Genomic DNA, 21,790 nt, shown 5'->3' with positions numbered 1-21,790 from the left:
TATTTTCTATTATATATAACATATATGTATATACATATAAACAGATATATACACACACATAGAGAAAATATATACCTATGAGATATAAACAATAAGTAATAATAGAAAAGTATTAGCTTGCAATGATAGATTCTAAAGAAATTTAAAAGCTACGGATTATTTGTGAAAGAAATGGGCAATAATTAATTAGATGCTCATTTAAAGTCATAGATATCCCCAAAATCATTTTTTAAAGAAAAAATTCATATTTTTCTTTAAACCAGTACACATACATAGGTACAAACATGTAATTATGCTTTAAAATATATACTACTTCTCATCCAGTACCTTAAGCATATAAGGGCTTTAGTATAGATATATGCATACAGATATATGCATTTGTTTATACACATATGTATATGTGTATACATACATATATGATATATAGTGCATAGCATATGCTATACAGTAAATATGTATGTATAAATAAATATACTGTATATAATATATATGCATATATATGTGTATATATGTATGATATTTATGTATGTACACAAACATATATGTAAATAAATGGTTTAACATACATATGTCTGTTTGTTGAAAATGTGACCAGCTCACCAGAAGAAAATCTGGGAGAACTTCTAAAAATAATCTGGAAGTGGGAAGGCCTTCCTAAGTTGGAAACCATGAAGACAAAGACTGATAAAGTTGATTACATTTATAGGCTTATATATTCAGTGAATATTTTTTTTGAAAATGCACAAGAAATTCAGCAATGGTTGCCTCTCAAGAGTGATACTGGCAGTTTCAGGTGGGAAGAGATTTTTTTAAACTTTATGACCTTTTATACTGCTTTATTGTTTTTTGCCATATGCATACATTATTTTAATGATAAAAGCACACCTTTAAAAAATGTCCCTCCATCTCTTTTTCTCTTTGGTAACGTTAGGCCATATCAGTGTTCAGATGCTCTAGCCACATTTTTTCACTAGTCCTCTAAAGTCTGGGGTGGTGATCATGACCCTCTCGTCAGTTATTAGTCAAAGCAAAGTGGGGACCTGTGTGATTCATTTCAGTGTCATGGGTATTCATTCACTATCCATACTAGACATTAAGGGGACAGGGCTGCCAGCTGGTAACTCAGAGTCTAAACACTAGTGAATCGCTAGGTTTGGAAGTGGGGATGAAAAAATGAATAAGTGCTTCTAATGACTGGCTTGATAGAAAAATCCTGAGGTACAGCGATCTGTCACTAGGCACTTTGCTTATCCACTCTGAGTCATGCAACAGTCTTAGGGATGGTCCTCTAAGAGGAAAGATGACCACTGGCAGGAACATTACCCTAGGATAGCTGCAAGAGGATCAACGCAAACACCAAATCCTGGCTCTTTATAATAAAAGAGAAAGACTTATTTGCATGTACTATAAGAAAGGAAGAAAAAAATTCCTAGAATGAAATATAAAGACTCTAACTTATTATGTTGTCTGTGTTCAAAACCTGTTGTTTCCTGTTTGATATTTTTGGAACATATAATTCATATTCTCAATGAGAAAATACTATACATTTTAATTCTGTTGTCTGGACAAGACTCAAAGTGATTTGATCTATAACAAATATAGAGCACAGAGAATATTTTTAATAGGAAATTGTATACATTCATTTAACAGGAATTTATTCTTGAACATTCATCGGACACTGTGCTGGGAGCTGGGGACTTAGGCGTGAGCAAAACCAGATACTAACACTGATAAAATAAAACCCCAGTAAACGTATGCTGCAGTTGTAATGAGTGTTGTGAAAGAGAACCATATAGGTGTTACAGAAACAAACTATAATTGATTCCTCCAAGGATTTCTATGGAAACGGACAAGAATTAGAAATGTAACAAATGATACAATTATTTATTCATTCTCAATATACTGATTTTAGTTTCCACTGATGTGTCTGCAAATTTTGCAAGAAGTATAGTACAAAAAATGTAAACACAATTGACGTAAGATCTAAATGTCTAAATATACTGGCTGACAACTAATAATAGGTCACTGTACTGATGCCTGAAGAATGCCATACTTTCAAATTTTTCAGGATTCAGGATTATAAAGGCATTTTAATAAAGCAGATACTATAAAAATCACCAACTATTCTTGCCAAATAGAGACTATCATTTTTCAAAAATATTTACTGATTCTGTGTAGAATCAAAGTGCTCCAGAATTAAATTACCTATGAGTGACCTGTTTGATTTAATTTGACTTTCTTTCCCCCTTGAGCAATGATATCTAGAAGGCCATCATAATTCAATGCCCTCTTCTTGCTACATAAAAGAATCATAGTCAGACACGTGGAATACAAGGCACACTAAATTTCCAATCTCCTTTGTAGTTAGGTTGGTCATGAGACCAATTTCCCTCCAATGAAAGGGAGATGAAAGTGATAAGTGCTACCCTGAGTCCAGGGACCATCAGATAGGATGTGTGCCCATCCTACGTGTTTCTTTCATTAGAAATGAGAAAGGTAACCATATGAGAACAATGCCTTATGAAAGGCAGAACGACTCCTTAACACCACCACAGATTAATGTTGCCTTGAATGATAGAGTGGAACAAATCCTTCCCAAGCAGACTGCTCACTTTGGAACTATTTGCACAGAAAGAAATCAACATCTATATACACTAAGCCACTCTGTTTTGGAGCCTCTTTGTTACAGCAGCTTAGCTTTACCCTAGCTAATATAGTCTCTTTCAAATGCATTTCAAGATGTTTTCTTAAAAATAGAATCATTGACTACAAAGGATTTGACATGAAAATCATTGTCCTAAAGAGCTAAACATACTTGATTTCTCTAAGAGCTTTCAGAATTATTTTTGATTTCCTTTCTAAAGAGAGCTGAGCTATGTTTATTTAAAGTCACCCTTTAGATACAAGTATGTATAAGGAGCAAATAAAAAGGAGTGTCATTCAAGACTGGATGAGAAAAATGAGCGAGCGCATGGAAATTATTCCACTGATCAGATGGAAAGTGTGGTCCATTCTTAGGCAGTTCTTTAGGGAGAGCATTCCATTACTGCTCCCAGTTTTCAACGTGGCTGAAAGATATTCCTAGGGTTCCTGTTAAATGGATAGGCTTTGTAACTTACTGAAGTGGTTTTCCTATTTCCTTAAAAGACTTACTGCTTTGATACTTCTATAAGAAAAGCCATTTTTAAAATGTAACATAATAATATATGGCAGCTTCTGAGGATGGGGTGACTTGGAATTCATTTCTGCATTCTAGTCCTAAGACAAATTTTTACCTTGACACAGTTGCAAAGAGGTAGACATGCAGACCTCAGAAACAGTAATAAAGTTGTAATCTTTATTGCTTTTTGAAACACTTAATCTTTTAATGAAGTCCTAAAATTGTTCAATTTGAACAGAACACCAGGGAGAATGACACTGGTTTCTGCAGTACCAGAAGGCTAGGTTTCCAGGATTTTCATTTCTTTTGGCAGATCCCCTGGGGGAATCCTGCCCGTGGGTCTCACTGTCATTTTTTTTTTTTTTGCGGTACGCGGGCCTCTCACTGTCGTGGCCTCTCCCGTTGCGGAGCACAGGCTCCGGACGCGCAGGCTCAGCCGCCATGGCTCACGGGCCCAGCCGCTCCGCGGCATGTGGGATCCTCCCGGACCAGGGCACGAACCCGTGTCCCCTGCATCGGCAGGCGGACTCTCAACCACTGCGCCACCAGGGAAGCCCTCACTGTCATTTTTATGTAAGCTGAACTAGCATATTTTGTTGCTAGGTGCTTGAAACTCTCTTCCAGCACAAAGGTAGTACTTTTCGTTTCTTAGTTTGATGCATTTTTATTATTAAAGACTCATGTAGTTTAGAGAGAGTAAAAGGGGAGTTTGTACCACATTTTGTGGGATGAATGTATCAATGTGTACATGTGTGACTGAATTTGCTAGAACTGTCTATTCAAATGGTAAGCACTCAGAGGATTAGAAACAATAGCTATAATTTCATTGTCTGTTAAACTCTTTCTCCAGTGCTTCATAAGGATCAGTTCATAAAATATTATTCAAATGTGATAGAATTAAGATGGGTTTGTCCCCCGCACTGTATTTTCCCAAAGGGAAGTAAGGTATGCTGATGCTAATGTTACTTCCCTTTGAGGGCCAGCAATTAACTCAAGGATTGCCAAGAACAATAACACTTCCTACAGCGGGAATAATGTTCCCAGGACAAAAAAACACAGGATGTCATAGAAGGGAATTTATGAGAGAAAAAAGAGTCATCATTAGACCACCTGAAAGGAAGTTTTCAAAGCAAATGGAAATATCAAAGGGAAGAGAAGAAAGCCAGAGGGAGGAGGGGAGCTTTCAGGGGGATGAAAGGGAGGGGCACACATTTTTGTCAATTTTGCTCTGGTTTCCAAATGCATTACATAAGATAACTCTTCCAGCAAGCCCAGAATTGCACAGCCATGGTTGTCACACCCTCTGAAACCTGTCAGCATTTAAACCTGACAGAGGGCATGCCCTTAGCATTGCCATTGCAGAACGCTTTGGTTTTTTTCCAAGTCATGTCTGTGAATTTAGACATATGTAGTGATAAAAATATTTGCCAAGTATATATAAGGTTAACAAAACATCACGTAGATCTCCTTTTTTTTTACCAGTTAGAAGCAGAAGAGCGAACTTGAATGCAAATGAGGGAGGATTCAATTAGAAAGTTGTGTTCTGGCAGCATTTCATGGAAAGCAGAGGGAGACTGGGTGATCTGATAGAAACAGGCCTTCCACGTTGATAACAGAAATCTAATGAATAAATATGGGAGCTGTTTTCACTAAGTTATGCTGCACTTAAATTTTTCCCACAGATTTCCAGCCAATAACTCAATGTCTGAAATTCCTTCCTCTCTAAAAACACCATCTTGTACCTGGAAAGGAAGATTGAAGTTTTTTTTTTTTTTCCCTCCAGAAAGAATATTTTCTCAATTACTCAAGGGATACACTTTTCCACCTGGACTTCATTTCTGTTAACTATATCGACTCTCATAAAATAGACGAAAATTCTTTTTGCTGTTCACTTCTCAGTAAAAATTCCACTGCTATGCATCATGTCTAGCCTCTTGTGTTAAACTTATTAGCACCAGAGTATCCAAGTTGGGCTCAAAGGGCAGAAGGCACACGCAAGATCTGAAATGTTCATCAGGGAAGTTCAGATCTATCCCTCTGAGTCCGGTTTCGTGGCCAAATCAAACCTTTAATTGGGATCTGGGAGTTTAAAGACCCCGTAAGCCTCATCTGGATCTCTTTTTCCAAAAGTAACACAGGCCTTGCTTTGGTATTTTACCAAATGTGGCTTTTCAACCTGAGTGTAAGCAGGCGGTCTGGTGCCCTGTGGAACCATCCGGGAAACATTACATTGGGGCAGCAACAGCGGTGGCTGAAAATCAGACTGGAAAATTCTGGCTCCTCGTCCAGGGAAACTTGAGAGCGGGCGGGGACTGCTCCCATTGTATTTCTCCCTGAAATCGGGCTGAGTCACACGGCAGATATTTTTCAGTCTGTGTTCTGCAAAAAGGCACAGATGGTTTTGTCTCCAAAAGGCTAGGATTAAGGAGAGGCTGGGAGAGTAACTGGTTTCCGCCATGGTCTCCAGTGTCCCGGAAATACCGTTGTGCTCGGATCCTTGCAGACGTGCTTGGAGTATGGTGATGATTCCACAAAATGGAAATGCTTACTGTTGACATTGCCCTGGTATGAGATCATCTTGGTAATTAAATAACCCAAACCCCTTCCAAAGATGGCTCTACCATAGTCAAAATTTTTGTTCTGATAGAAGAATTAGAGTTACATTGAGTTTTGGGGACATAAATCTAAAAGTGAAGGTCAATCCAAAGCAAAGAGGTATCTGAGAAATTACAGCAGATGGGGAGGGGGCTGGGACTAGGACATGTCAGGAAAAGTCGGGATAGGGCCTCAGAGCAACAGGTACCTCCCTGAGAGACCATCATCCCATGGGCTTTGATAAATAACAAAGCGTTTTGTTTTGTTTTGTTTAAGTGAAGTAGAGTGCTGTATTTATCTTGGTTTTCTTTTTTAAGAAAACTTTATTGGAGTATAGTTGATTTACAATGTTGTGTTAGTTTCAGATGTACAGTAAAGTGAATCAGTTATACATATACCCAAAGAAGACATACAGATACGGTATTGGTATTCTAAATGAACAAATTCTTGAGTTTTCATTTCCCCTTGTGAAGGTGGGCACTGCCATGCTTACAGATATTATTCCTAGTTTGAGAATGTTTTTTAGGAGCACATTTGTTTTTCCTAAAATAGAGATGTTTGCCCACTAAGAAAATACCAACCAGGTAGCTTTCTCTGCCTGTTATCTTGCCAATCAACAATTCTGCTTCTTGTATCATCAGTTAGGCAACAATTGGGGTTATAATCATTATTGTTGTCATCAAACAGCAATTATTTCCTGAGCTTCTCCGGGAGACACAATGCTAGATGGTGGGTGTGCGTAGAACATGCACAAGTGAATCCCTGCTCATGAAAAAAGCTCCAGATTGGCTATGAACACAGGATATATTTAAAAAAAAAAAATCTATGGAACAATATGAAGAGGCAGTTGTTAATTGTCTAGATTACAAATGCTGAAAGAGTTCAAAAGATGTAATGACCGTCAAGATTTGGCATATTCAAGGAAGACTTCTCAGAGATCAAGCTTCATCCTATATACGTGTGTGTGGTGTGTTTTTGTTTGGGGATTGGGGTAGAGAATAGTGGTGGTGATGGTGTGTGTGAGTGTGGTGCTTGTGGGTGTGTTATAAGGAAGGAGCACAGAATTGGACCTGGGAAGGCACATGCCAGGTTCTGAGACTCATCAGCTCATTTGTGTGTAAGAGAAAATGTGTCCACAATGGGTGGATGTCAAGAAATTTCTCAAACTATATTCTGGAGAAAACACTAGTCCTGAGAAAGTTTGAGAGAAGAATAATTTCTATGGACAATTAACCCTAGGAAATACTACAAAGTATATTCCCCCTTTTCAAGATGCAAAGGCAAAGGTACATATAAAATTCTTGGCACAGCAACTCACATCCTCAAGAAGAGATTCTTTTTCCCCTCTTCACAAATTTTGAAAGCGCTGGTTTAGGGAGATACATAAATTGCCTATTGTTCAGCATAGAAAGAGTCTACAAGTAACAGAATATGATCAAAGGCCCCTGAGCAGATGCAAAACATGCACCAAGTGTTAGTTTAGAAAAATTCATGTAGTGAGGTTTAGAATATGGAATAAGAAGGCAAGGCCTGGAACCAGGAGACTGCTCTGAATATTGGCTCGTAACCCACCAAGCATGACTTACAAAGTGTTGGGAGTATTATTTGCCTGCTTTTAATTTTTTTTTTTCTTTTTAGCTGTGGACCACTTTCTTCAACTAAAGTATTCTTTCAAATGCCAATAAGTAAAGATAAAAGTAAAATTGATCTAGATAATAGAGGAGGCGAAACTAAGTTCTGAATAAGAGCAAGAAAACAACTGATCCATAAAATATGAGTACTTAGGAGCGAATCAAGGGCTGATCAGAAAGCTATAGTTTCATAAGGGACATATGGCATAATTTTCAAGTTGCAAAATGCTAAATAGTTCATAAAGAGACCTGGAGTAATGTAAACATTATTAAAGATCTCATGGAGCTAAAAATAATTCTAGGTCTCAAGCACAGGTGCATCTAACCAAAGACAACATGGCACCTGACTTTGCAGGTATCAGCCTCACTTTGAAATTTACTCAGAAACTAGAGGGGAAGAGAGATGAGTAGCCAGGACTTGAAAACTATATTCTTTGACCTAGCTTTGTGAAAACTGACTGAGCTCATGTGGTGGAAACCCTCCAAGGCTGTGACATGACTCCCTATCAGTGCCTTTCTCAACAGTCTTCAATATTCCCCTCCCACCCAACACAATGCTGTACTGACCTGGTTATTATACACTGAGCCATGTTACTGTAAGGAGGAATCCCGGTCCTTCAGGGATTGAAATTAACCAAGGGCCACTTTAGTTTTGATTTAGTTTCTACTATGCTCTCTCAGCCTTCCATTTTAGTGTCCCTCCTCAACTTCCTTTACTTTTCTATTTCCTTTTCCTGCCATTTCCCCCTTTCTTAATGCATTGTGTTAAATTCAGCTTCTGAAAGTCTTTGTACATTACCACAGGATTCTCAGAGACACAATGGACATCGACAATATGACACAGGATTGGTTTTGGCACTTGGGTTTTTGCTCGTTTTTTTATCAAGGAAAATCAAGATTGTCATGAGAGAACATTTTCAAAAATCAGAACCATCTCTGTGGTGGACTCTGATTTGCTTTTAGACAAGGTGAAATGAAGATCTGGGTGCTTGACCAAGTAAAACTTTGCATGTAATACTTCCTTTAAGCAAATATATAAGTAAGAGTTATAACTGGGTATCTGTGAGGCAGAAAGAGTGGCCATGATGGGGATAATGGTGCAGATGGTCCAGCTTAGCCCACCAGCCCAGTGTCCAATGTGTTTCCACAAAGACAGGCTATAGTGGAATCCAGAGAGAAAAAAGCACGCCTTAAATTTTTAAATAATGTCACCAAATCTTTCCCCATTTAATTTGATTCAGGTCTCCATTTTCCACTTTATTCTCACTAAAACCTTCAAAAAAAAATACCACATTAAGAGGAAATAAGTCTCCTACCTTTGATATCACTTTAGCTATCCTTCCCCTATAGTGATGAAGTTAAATAATTTTTAACATTTGTGCATATTTTATTTTTCATCTAAGAGTCTCCATGTGAGAAGTCTGAGCTCAGAAATGCTGTAATCTATTTTGCTTGATCAGAAAACCCTAAAACGAAAAACTCTGTTTTACCTGAATGTGTAAAACAGATTTATTAACGGCCTGAGATAAAAAGCATAGGGATATGTCATTGTAGGTAGAAGAATATTTAGAGAGCTTTAGTCTAGTGAAAACAAGTAATGATAAAAACATTTTGCTTCCATCTGTGAGTGAAGCAGCCACTACTTAAAACAATCTATCAATACCAGAAAAAAAAATTGCATCTTATTAAAAGTATTTGTTTTTATTGTCACATATTTGGTTTTTTTAATTTAAATATACAGACATATACATGTGTGCATTCTAACACTTCTATTATTTTGTAATTCACAACAAAATAATGGTAATGTTAGGTTTTATATGCATTATGATTCATCTAACAGAAAAACCTGACTTTATTAAAGAAAATACTATTAGAGGTCAGATCCTACTAGAGCAAAATTTTCACCTAACAAAAGACGTTAAGCCACAGTGCATCTAATCATTGCACATGGTATGCAATACAACTAAATTCAACAACACAAAATATCCAAATAGCCTCTCGAGATTCCTCAATGGGATTTGACCTGCATTTTGAGTCTCTTTAAATCACAGCAAACTATATCCATCAGAGAACCTCTTATTTTTCCTGTTAACCTTGATTTTAACAACAAAATAAAGAAATATAAACATTACCAAAAGATAGATCACTTACCATAAATGCCTGTTGAGATGCAGGGAAATGCCTGTGAATAAAACACAAAAATAACGATAAATTTTAAAGGCACGATTCTGCTCGAACCTGACAGCATCTATTTCAACATCTGTTTTGCTTGATAATGGGATGCCCTCTACCCACATACTCTGAGCTCTCAACCCCACTCAGCTGGAATAGGAGACATCCTGGAAATGGCATATTTGATTAACTGAAAAATTTTCTTTACCAGCAATTATGCCAGCTCACAAAACCCAACGGTTAAATTTACAGGAATCTTGGGAACGAACTGTTAAACAATTATTAAGAAATTAAATCACATAAACCTTCAATGAGCTAAGTCATATCTAAAACAAATAGCCATCATCGCTTCCTTGTGCCGCATGTTACTATTACCTCTGCTTTTAAGATGACTATGTCTGTCATACGTGTCTGGTGGAAATACTACATACCAGTATGCTACTGGGCATCCTGTCTCAGCTCTGTGTTAAGTGACATCGTGTTGGTGATGTAAAATCTGAAAATATCAATCAACGTTCATGGTGCACTATACATGTGGGTCAACTGAAACCAGAAGTTGGCTATGGATACAAAATTTTGATAAAATTTAACAAAAGGATTCTGTAAGAATCAACTGGCTAAACAGAATTTCTAATAGAGGGTATTGTATAGTCTATTTTTTTTTTCTTTTTTTTTTTCACGTTATGCGGGCCTCTCACTGTTGTGGCCTCTCCCATTGCAGACGCGCAGGCCCAGTGGCCATGGCCCATGGGCCCAGCCGCTCCACGGCACGCGGGATCCTCCCGGACCGGGGCACGAACCCACGTCCCCTGCATCGGCAGGCGGACTCTCAACCACTGTGCCACCAGGGAAGCCCCTATAGTCTATTCTTATATTTAAGTTGTGTGCTATACATTCTTCGTATCACTAAAATTTAAAAATAAACTTACAGACATGCACACTAATTTTTTTGAGTCACTTTTTAAACATTTGCTGGCAAACCACTGCTTATGCCATATGCTATGGATTGAATGTTTGTGTCCACCCAAATGTATATGCTGAAACTCTAATGTGATGGTATTTGGAGGTGAGATGTTTGGGAGTTAATTAGGTTATGAGGGTTGAGCCCCCATGACGGGATTAGAATTCTTAGAAGAGGAAGATAGCTAGCACGCTCTGCTGTCCACTAAGTGAAGTACAATGAGAAGACAGCCATCTGCAAACCAGGAAGTGTGCTCTCACCAAACACCAGATCTGCTGGCACCTTGATCTTTGACCTCTCAACCATGAGAAACGAATGTTTGTTGTTTAAGCCACCAAGCAATTTGTTATAGCAGCCCAAATTGACTAAGACACTGTATTTTACTCAGCAGTATTTAAAGAATTTGATGAAAAGAGTGAATGAACAAATGTAAATAGAGTTAAGTCAAAATTGAGCTTTCTAACAATAGAAAGGGATCTGAGTATGACAATGTCCTCTGCCAATGTACCTTTGTATAAATTTGATCAATTTTGGATTTTTCATCTTTGGATTTTCCCATGAAAATGCAGATAACATTTACCATACAGAAGTATGCTGTGGGAATTAATGACAGAATTTTTTTTAAAAGGACTGATATTGCATTAGAAATTCAAAATACTGCATCTGCTATTGACCATAATAACTAACATTATGATTGGGCTCAACTATAATGAAATGTTTAAGCCTTTTTTATTCATATCTTTGGGTTAAATGTGTACTACATTTTATTTTCCTTAACATTTTTATAGAATATATGTTTATTCCCTTTACTTGGACGTTCTACTTAAAAAGTCAAAATTTACGTGATTTTGTTTTAGACAGAGTAATAATTGACTCTGTTAAGCTTACCTATACGTCTGTGAAATGAGAGATTTTTTTTTTCTGTTCCTTCACTAGTAAATACTACTGTTTCTAATGAGAAAATAGGACAGTTTCTGGAATGGAGTAGGGGTTATTTTTTAAGTGAATTAATGAGTTAATTCTTTGATTCCTTACATTCTTGAGGTGCCAATAAGTTCTGAAGAATGTTTCTGAATAACTCAATCCATCCAATGACATAGAAACATGAAGAGATAGTATGGAACAAATTCTTCTGGAAATATTGTAGTCTTTTTACAGGCATTCACCAAGATTATCTACAGGCTGCACTCTGCCTGTGGAAAGTAACTGCATGCTTACTAACAGTAAGGGTCAGAAGTTCAGGAATGACCTGCTTAGAAATACAAATTAGAGAGGATTCAGAGTCATCCCTGTAATTTGTCCCGTGCTCACTCATGTTCCATTGTGCCTTTTTTTTTTTTTAACATCTTTATCGGAGTATAATTGCTTTACAATGGTGTGTTAGTTTCTGCTTTATAACAAAGTGAACCAGCTATACATATACATATGTTCCCATATCTCTTCCCTCTTGCGTCTCCCTCCCTCCCACCCTCCCTATCCCACCCCTCTAGGTGGTCACAAACCACCTAGCTGATGTCCCTGTGCTATGCGTCATTGTGTCTTTTAAATGAGGTAGAAAGACGTGAGTTTATAGCTGGTGCCCCAGGAATTCCATGGGAGCAAACTGAACACGTAAACATCATCTATCTTGTGCTCCAGGTAGACAAAGAGAAAAGTTTGAGAACACCTGCATCAAGCCATCAAGCGGAAACTAGAAGATACTAGAATGTTTTCCATGAGCCAGTCTGCTTGAAATCCCACCTCGGGGTCCTTCCCGTTCATGATGTTGAGGAGTTTACTTAACTGCTCTGAGCATCCTCATCAGTAGATGAAAACTCTAAGGCTCTCCTAAGGGGTTTGCAGGAAGATGAGAAGGAATAAGGAACACAGAGCATCGTGGCTGACAAGTAACAATATCTCAATTAATGCTGATTCTTGTGGTGGCCACTGTGATGCCCACCAGGCTCTGCTTTGGGGTGGGGGTGGGGGAATCTGTTGCCCTAGAGCAAGGCTTCCTGACCTTGGCACTGTTGATATTTGGGACCAGATGATTATTGCTGGGGGCTGCCTTGTGCACGGTCAGATGTTTAGCAGCATTCCTGCGCTCTATCCACTTGCTAGGAGCAGGGCCCCCAGTCCTGACAATCAAAAACATTTCCAGACATTGTCAAATGCCCCCTAGGGGGCGAAATCACCCCTGGCTGAGGACTACTGCCCTAGAATCTAGTGCCTAGACCCCAGCAGAGCTGTCAGCAGACAGCCTTCAACTGTTAACCTTTTCAGGGACTGTGTCAGATGCAAAGACCCACCTCACTGGGGTCATGCCCCTTCCCATAATCAATGCAGAGTATAAAGGGCTTGGTCATCTTGGCTCAAATCAATGTAGCACTGAAGGGCCCTGCAGCCCCAGAGCTCCCAACGGGGTGAGCAGGCCCGTCACTGAGCCACACAGCAGCTCTTCTTTCCCTCTGCCCCTCCCACTTCTATCCCCTGCCTTCTCCAGGTGTTGATTCCCAGAGCACAGCTCAGTAAACATCCTGTAACCTAAACTCCATCTCAGAGTCTGCCTCCTGGGGAACTGATCTGAGTTCACTCCCCTTTGCTTCCTTCTCAGGCACAGAATTATGAGTCATTCTCCCATCAGATCTAGCAGAAGAGAGAGCACACTGAACAGCTAATGGCAACTTTCATTTGCCTCAGCTCCCAGCTCTAACTTGGAATCAATCATGCAACTTAATAGTTGAGTCTGAATGTACCAATTGTCTTGCCTGTTTTAACAAGGACAAATAGCTTCATCTGAAAATGACACTGTCGCCTTGAATGGGAAGGCAAACAGTTGTGTAATGGAGGATGCCCTTGGTAACATTATTGCATTAATTCAAACAAAAAGGCAATGATAAAGCAGAGATGGGATTGCAATATCATGGAAAAAACTCACTGTATGTAAAACAACTTTGCATATAATTCAACCAAACTACATCTCAGTATTAATCACTTTTTATTACTTGAGAGAGAGAGATTGGGAAAGAAAGAGAGAGCAAGTGAGTTCATCTAAGGGATTTTACAGCACAGAGTCTGTGTTCTTTGCCGTAATAAGTTTCTGATGGGGCCACCGGAATTGAGTAGCACGGGATTTCTTTATTTCAAAGTTATATTTAACATAACCACCTCCCACAAAAATCCTCGCCTGTGGAAGGAAGAATGATAGATTGTACCAAAACCCAGGCCAATTAGCCTGGTTTAAGTGCATGTAACTCTGCAGTCACCTGTAGCACTTGGGGAATGACATCATCAGTTGAATTTGTAAGGCTCCAAACTCCCCTTCCAGCAAGTTCCAGGAGCAAGACACCTCCATGCTAATCAGGGCCGACCCTACAGCCACCAGAAACTTTATAGCACTTGACTTTTAGCCAGTTTTGTTTGTTTGTTTTCCAAATCATCATGCACTTCTCTCTTGGGGAAAAGAAAAATAATCATTTGACTTGGAGAGTGAGAGAGGAATTTTCTTTTGTGAAATTACAGATTGGGCCACCTAGAAAATACTTCCTTAGCCCAGCATGTTGGTTTCAAGCACACTTGTAGGAACACTGAAATCCTTAAGGCTGTAGACTATGCTTCCCATCCTGGGAAGCATCCCGAATTCCTCATGGTGTTTTGACATGGGAGGTGGTAGCCTAGCAACAACAATAGCTGTCATTCTTGAATTACGGTAGTCCCCTCCCTTATCTGTGTTTTTGCTTTCCTCAGTTTCAGCTACCTGTGGTCAACTGCAGTCTAAAAATGTTAAATGGAAGACATATGAGAACATATGTATATGTATAACTGATTCACTTTGTTATAAAGCAGAAACTAACACACCATTCTAAAGCAATTATACCCCAATAAAGATATTAAAAAAAAAGTTAAATGGAAAATTCCAGAAATAAACAATGCACAAATTTTAAATCGTGCTCCATTCTGAGCAGCGTGATGGAATCTAGCACCATCTCACTCCATCCTGCCTGGGACGTGAATCATCCACGTATCCCACCCGTCAGTCACCTCAGTTTATCAGCTAGGCTGTCATAGTAGAGCCGTATTGCAGTGCTTGTGTTGAAGTAACGTTTATTTTACCCCCAAAACACAAAACTAGTGATGCTGGCAATTCAGATAGGCCAAGGAGAAGCAGTGCTTCCCTTAGTGAAAAGGTGAAAGCTCTCGAGTCAATAAGGAAAGAAAAAAACAATTGTGTGCTGAGGTTGCTAAGATTAGGGTAAGAACGAATCTTCTATCACAAAACTGTGAAGAAGGAAAAATAAATCCGTGTTAGTTTTGCTGTCTCACATCAAACCGCAAAAGTTAGAGCCGTGGTGTGTGGTAAGTTTTTAGTCAACATGGAAAAGGCATTACATTTGTACAAGATATTTTGAGAGAGAGAGAGACTATATTCATATAACTTTTATTACAGTATATTGTTATAAGTGTTCTATTTTATTATTCTTTATTGTTGTTCATCTCTTACTGTACCTAATTTATAAATTACACTTTATCATAGGTATGTATGTACAGGAAAAAACATAGTATATATAGGGTTCAGTACTATCCACGTTTCAGGAATCCACGGGGGTCTTGGAACGTGTCCCCCATAGATCAGGGCGACCACTCTGTTCCAATGTGCCGAGCACGGGCTAAAAGCTCTCTGCAGAGAGTCTGATTCATTCTCATGAACAATCCTGTGATAAAGAACCTATTCCCCCCTCTTCATAAACATGGAGGAGAGAAAGCTAAGAAAGTGAACTTCTTCAAGGTCACAGAACAGAATGCTAAGATATTGCTTTATTTTGGGTAAGGAATTATTGATTTTTTACCTTTAACACTTGTGAATTATACGAAGAACTTATAAATAATTCTCAAAAGGCTTAAAGAAGGCAGGCATAGGCAGACAGCAGTGAGAACTTTCTCCTACAGCCTCACCCTCTCTTTCTTGGATTTAACTAGAAAACCTTCCTCTTGGGCCATCATGACCAATAGCACCGGGAGCATCACACCACTCCATGCGTTTACATTTTAAAGCCTGAGATTGTGTCTTTTTCTTGATCTCAAAGCTTTAGTCCCCTCACATCACATTTTAATAAAATGTGAAGTCAGGAGAGCGTGGCCTCCAATTTCCCCGTGATTTGGCTCCTGGCTTCTTCTCCACCCTCCTTTCCTTCCACTTGTCCCCTTGCTCACAGAGTTCCAGCCATGCTGGTCTCCTTTGGTTCTTCAAACACAGAAAACACAGTCCTGCTTCGGGGCCTTTGGCCTAGCTGATCCCTTTGTCGGGCACACTTCCTTTGAGATCCCTGATCACTCGTCACCTCCTCAGTGAGGTTCTTTCTGGCCTCGAGTTAAATTCCTCTCTCTTCCCTTAGGCTGCTGGATCTCGTTGACTCCTACATATACCACCTGACACACAGGTGCTTGATTGTTCATTGCTTCCTCGACCTCAACCCCCCACTGGCAGGCAAAACCCAGGAAGACCTTTGTTTTACTTATTGTTGTATCAACTGCATCTAGAATGGGGCCTGACACAATAAATATCTGTTGAATGGATGAATGAATTAATAATTGAGTTACATGGCCATACAAACATAGTCAGATTTTTTTTTTCTACATAAATTGGAACATATGTTGTGTTACATCTTCTGAGGCTAGCTTTTTTCACGCACTAGATCTTGGAGAACTTTCGATGTCAGTGTACGATGATCTACTGTCTACATACTATTCTAGGCGTGGACACTATGTTTACTTAACATGATAAACATGTGGGTTGTTTGTAAATACTACTATAATAACCCTGCCATAAGCATTCTTGACTATGCCTTTGTCTACCTAATATATTCTGGTGGGGTATATTCCTTGATAAAAATTAACTTGTTTAACCATTGAGTTAAAGGAAAAGTTTAAAATTTGGAAGATACAGTCCTTCCAGGACCCTCCTCAAATACGCAAATCCACTAATGCTCAAGTCATTTGCATAAAATGGTGTAGTATTTGCATATATCCTAATCACACCTTCCCATACACTTTAAATCATCTCTAGATTACTTATAATACCTAATACAATGTAAATGCAATGTAAATAGTTGTAAATACAATGTAAATTGCTATGTAAAGAGTCGTTGGTCCAAAACAAAGTCAAGTTTTGCTTTTTCGGAACTTTCTGGAATTTTTTTTTTTTTTTAATATTTTTGATCTGCTGTTGGTTGAATCTGTAGATCAGAAACCCATGGGTACAGAGGGCTGATTGTACTGACAAACTGCTCTCTCCAAAATATGTTTTCAATGTAAAATCTCTCCAACAGTTAGAGAAGAGTCAATAATTCCAATTTTTTTTCCCATTACGTGGGTGAATAGAGCAAAAGGATGCTGTCTCTTTAACAAATTGCACAGGAAAATGCAAATACTATCAGTGCACTCCCAACCCCAAAGCTAAATAACCTGAAGGCCAAGGTCATTTAAAGGAGCCTGTGAATGAGATCACGTGGAAACGGCCAGAGTAGTGTTTGGAGTGCGTGGTGCAGGTTCACCCAGGCACCATAATTATATGCAATAACTTTGTTTTTGTTTTCTTCATTATACCTTGGAAATAGCTGTCATAAAGTCATTTATTGCCAGCTGGTTTTGTGTTTATAATTACAACTCCACGTAGTATAAAACAAACTATTACATAGCCATGAATATGCACAGTCCTCTTCTAAACTTTATATTTTCCAAGAAGACAGCTGGATTGCTTCCACCGTGAATTTATTAGGATGCAGAATGTCAGAACCAGCAAAGGGAACATACTTGCCTTTTGCCTGAGCTTTCTCGAGTGACTGGGAGGAATGTTTTACTGGAAACTATACATATGTGAAAAGGAGAGCAAGTCCCCATAAACCCAATGAACCCAAAGGAAGGTGCATTCTGTTCCAAAATGTCTACATCTGTAAACTCCCTTTACACAGAAGCAAAGGGAAGAAACAAAAGTTTAGAAAAAGGAAAACAAACAAAAACCCTTCTCATATTAATAGCAAACTAGTTGTGCAATGTGGAAGCTCCTACTGAAACAAAATATTCCTAAAATGATGGTTTTTTTCCCCATAACCCTAATCACCTCGATTTTTGGAATTATCTGCTCCCACATCTTCTTCATAATTAAGTACATGTACTAGGCTCATTTTGCATCCCTGGCACCGAGAGGTGGTGGATGTGAGGGGATGCCCTTAGGTGACCTTTTCCTGGGTAGAGCTGGGGAAGTTGAGATAACAGTCAATCATCTCAGATCCCCTGAGAAGTAAATTACCCACTGAGACTGAAAGGCCCAAAGCTCACAGCCATCGCGAGGCCTGCCTGTTTCTGCACAGAGGGGCCTTCCTGGCTGAAAAGGGGGCCAGAATGACAAGGAGGCGCCCTATACACATAGTAGTGAGGGACCAGAGCCCCGCTGGAAAGAGTGCAGGGCTGTAGGTGGAGCTCTGGAGGACTTAGGGGCCCTGGAGCTTTCCTCAGCGTGTCTGGGACACCGTCAGTGTCCTGTCCTTTAGCAACCCTGCCAGAGGCAAGCCCCACACACAGCAGCTGTCACAGCGATGCCCTCGGGCTGCCGGGCGCTTTGCCAATGCACTCAGAGCTCCCGGGATCTGCAATCAAATGCCTCCAGGGCAGCCCTTAACCAATCAATGTCTGATGGGTGGGGTGTAGAGGGTAATGGATACTCCTGCATCTCTGCCCTGGAGGGGACAAAGCTGAGGTGTGACCTGCATCGTCTGAGGAGCATAGCCCTGGGACTTTGCAGTCACCTGGGACACAGCCTGACATCCACCCTTCCCTTCCAGTCTCAGTCTTCACATCTCACCTGTTTTTTTCCTTGGGATTGTCCTAAAAAATCCCTTTCCCCCAGATCCTCATCCCAGAGACTGCTTTTGGGGAACCAGCGCAGACATTTGCTATTGTTAGTAAGGTTGATGCGGCTGCAGTAGAACTTCTAAAGTGAAATAAACCTGACAGGTGATTTTGGGAGAGTCTCAGAGGAAACAGAGCCCATGGTCACTTCTGGTCAGTCTTGGTAAGAGAGAGAAGTAAAAGCAGGTGAATCCTTATAAAGAAGCAAGAGGGAAGAGAGAGCATCCTTAAGATCACGAGTAACTTGAACAACAGAGACCTGGCTCGAAACCAAGGAGCGGCTGTCAGGGACAGACAACCGGAGGGGATTCAGAGAGTGACCATGCAGGGAGGAGGCAGTGGTCCTGGGACTTTCTGTCTTCCATGCCTAGGGCAAGGCCCCATAAAGAATGTGCACCATGTAAACTTCTGTTAAACAAACCCAAGGAGGGGTTATTATCTACTCTTGACTTTGAGTCAATCCTTGGCTTCCTTAATAATAAGTTGCATCTCCATTTTTTCTTAATTAGAAAGTTGAAGATGTGACTTCCAAAGGAAACATTTAAGAAAATCCATTACCAACAAACAACCACAAAACAAGAAACACAGATGGTCTCATAGAGGAGCAGCCCAAAGCCTTGACACACTTGGGTGGTGAGGTGATATTTTCTAAGAGTCTATGCATGGACTGGGCACACGGAGAGAGTAACTCAACCATTTCTCAGCCAACCTGTGTTTCCACTCTTCTTCTGAGACTCCCTAATGATCTGTTAACAAACTGAACAGCTGTGAGAAGGGAGAGAGATAATACAGTCAACAATATTTACCAAAGACCATGGAAAAGGATACCAGGATGTCCAGTAGCTTCAGCTATCAGGTTCTCCTCCTCTCGTGGCTTAAGCAAATATATAGAAATAAAGATACCGTCTTATAAATTCTAAAGCTCCCCGGTTGTTTTTACATGGGCTTTGCTGTCTTTCATAACAACAGAGAAGCCTGAGGGGAAGCAATATTATTATCATCCCCTGATGGAGCGGGAAAGCTACCCAAAGTCACACAGTGACTAAGAGGAAAAGCTCAGACAGAAGCCCTTATCTTTTGACTCAAAATTCTAAGCACTTTCCACTGCAGAACAGAGTAAGTAAGGTCAACAGAGAAGGGGGAGGTGATGAGAGAAGAATCCGCCTTGAACATCCCCGGTCCTTGAGGAAGGGCTGGTTAGAGATGAGAGCTCTTTTTCGACATCAACACAGTATGAAAACCCTTCTAGGCCCTAGCTACCAGCTCTCAACAGTATTAAATCTGCCATCACACTGAAGATTAGTGCCACAGTGTAACTGAAAATTAGGACACTTTGAGAACCACTGTGTTATTCTGTTCTAACCAATGCCTTTTTTCCCCACCGTTGCACCAGACAACTGTAGCCCAGGCTGCATCCTCCTCATATCCAACACAGACTCGCTCCCCTGGGATGTGCTGAGCTCCTTGCTTTTCTGTGCTTACTAATCTGTCACAGACCACATTATTAGACAGGGAGCAGATTGCTAGATTACCAACACATACGCAGGTTTCCCGCCTGTAGATTTTTTTGACAGCTCTGTTCCATCTCTTAAAATGTCAGCATGTTCTCTTCACAAATTGGGCAATTCCACTTCAACCCCTCCATAATTTCATGGTGTGAACTTGAAATCACCACATAGAAAAAGAGATGGTTTTCCACATGAATACAGGCACTTTTACACTCAATTAATTGTGCAAACACCTGACTCCCTCTCGTATTTATGGGAGTTAGGTGAGACTCTCTTGACAGTTGCTTGGGGTCTACAGTGTGGTTTGTAAAGAATGAGGACTTTAAGTAAAAATAATTATGATTATGCAGCTTGAATCAATATGTAAAGGTAATACATTCTTCTTTCCTTAGTCACAAAGGAAGACATTAGTCAAGCCTGATACACACTTTATATTTAACAAGGGAATTCATTAGGGGATAATGACTAAGAAAGAGGTGTCTAAAGGACACACCCTGTAGGAATGACTGAAGGAAAGGAAAGCAAGAAAGGAAAAGGAAAAGGAAATTGACTATAGTCATAATTCCCAATTTCAAGAATTGTTACTCATGGCCTGAAAATGACTGTGCTTTGTGGACCATCGATCACTGTGAAGACTTTTATCAACCAAATTCTATTACGGAAATGAGCAAAAATAACAAGACGGGAAGCAGCCAGTCTGCAAGGAGATGTCTGACAGCTCAGGCCGCAGGAGGTGAGTTATTTGTACACATTTCCCAGTGATCACTGCATTAATCCAACCAGAATCATCCCAGAACCACAAGGAAGGAAGCAGGCAGCTGGCCTTTCGCCATATACACGGAGGGTCAGTGTTGGCTCCTGTACTGGGAGATGAACAAACCAAGTTGTGCAGAATGTGACACACCTGTGAGTTATTAAAGAATAGTTTAGATTAAATTTTGTTCTACTCTCAGGGAGTTGACTTAGCGTATGCACTAAGTCATCATTCCTGTTAGAGAGGCAATGAGGAACTCACACAGGCACAGGTGGATAGATGCATGGATGGACGGATGGGATGAGGGTGGCAGGATGGAAGGAGAGATAGATGAAAGGATGGTTGGGATAATTCTTGATTTAGGGATAGTAGCTTGATTCAGCTACCACTAGCTCTGGTAGACTTTGACTTCATTGAAAGTTTGATTTCACAAAGTAAAGGACTTGATTTTTAACCACAATGTTATAATTGCATCTTTCTTAAGGACAAACAAAATAAAAACCATCCATAACAGGTTGTAACTCTGTCTCAGATAGAACTTATCGCAGCCAAGAGTTATACTCCTTTCGAGTGTGTGAAAGAATTTCTGCCCACGGTTTTCCTCTCCCTCCATGTTACAGTTTCTTTGGGGAGGGATTTGTTGAAAGTGGGACACATCCTCAACATGGAAAAAATACAGTTTCATTAGTAACAGATGTCACTGAGGAATGTTTTTGAGGACATAGTAAGAAGCCAATGATTCTGCACTAGAGATCTATTTCCCCCGAGTTACAAAGAGCTGTCCAAGGTTCCTTCACCCTATGAAATGCATTCCTGTCTCAACCAACATTTTGTCATGTGATCTCTAGCTCATATCTAATTGCAGAAACTACAAATGATGCCTTTTGGGCACACTTCCCACTTCTGTACTGGTTTTCAGTGTTCTGCTAGAAGCACAGATATCCCAAAGGTGCTACTGTTCCTGGTACTTGTCTGTTCTCACTAGCCCATGCATTGCTCCTTTCTCCGTCATCTCTGATAGGCTCACCCAGGCTCCACCTGAACTTCTCCTAGGATGGGGAGTTCACTGGCTCAGAAAGTACATGGACCAGTGCTCCTCAAATGTCAATGGGTATCTGCTCACCT

The 21,790-nt window shown here is 39.9% G+C and overlaps 1 protein-coding gene across 1 annotated transcript in view; it reads right to left on the bottom strand.

Moving 5' to 3' along the window:
* The window catches only part of MACROD2 (mono-ADP ribosylhydrolase 2), a 1,989,932-nt gene that overhangs the window by 582,674 nt on the left and 1,385,468 nt on the right, over nucleotides 1-21,790 (bottom strand). The window contains exon 7 of the mRNA XM_060031258.1: nucleotides 9,538-9,568. Within this exon, the coding sequence (XP_059887241.1) occupies nucleotides 9,538-9,568 (31 nt within the window). The remainder of the gene's footprint in view (nucleotides 1-9,537; nucleotides 9,569-21,790) is intronic.

The sequence above is a fragment of the Delphinus delphis genome, chromosome 15, assembly GCF_949987515.2.
Source record: "Delphinus delphis chromosome 15, mDelDel1.2, whole genome shotgun sequence".
Taxonomy (NCBI): Eukaryota; Metazoa; Chordata; class Mammalia; order Artiodactyla; family Delphinidae; genus Delphinus; species Delphinus delphis.
This window is presented reverse-complemented; position numbering and strand designations above follow the sequence as displayed.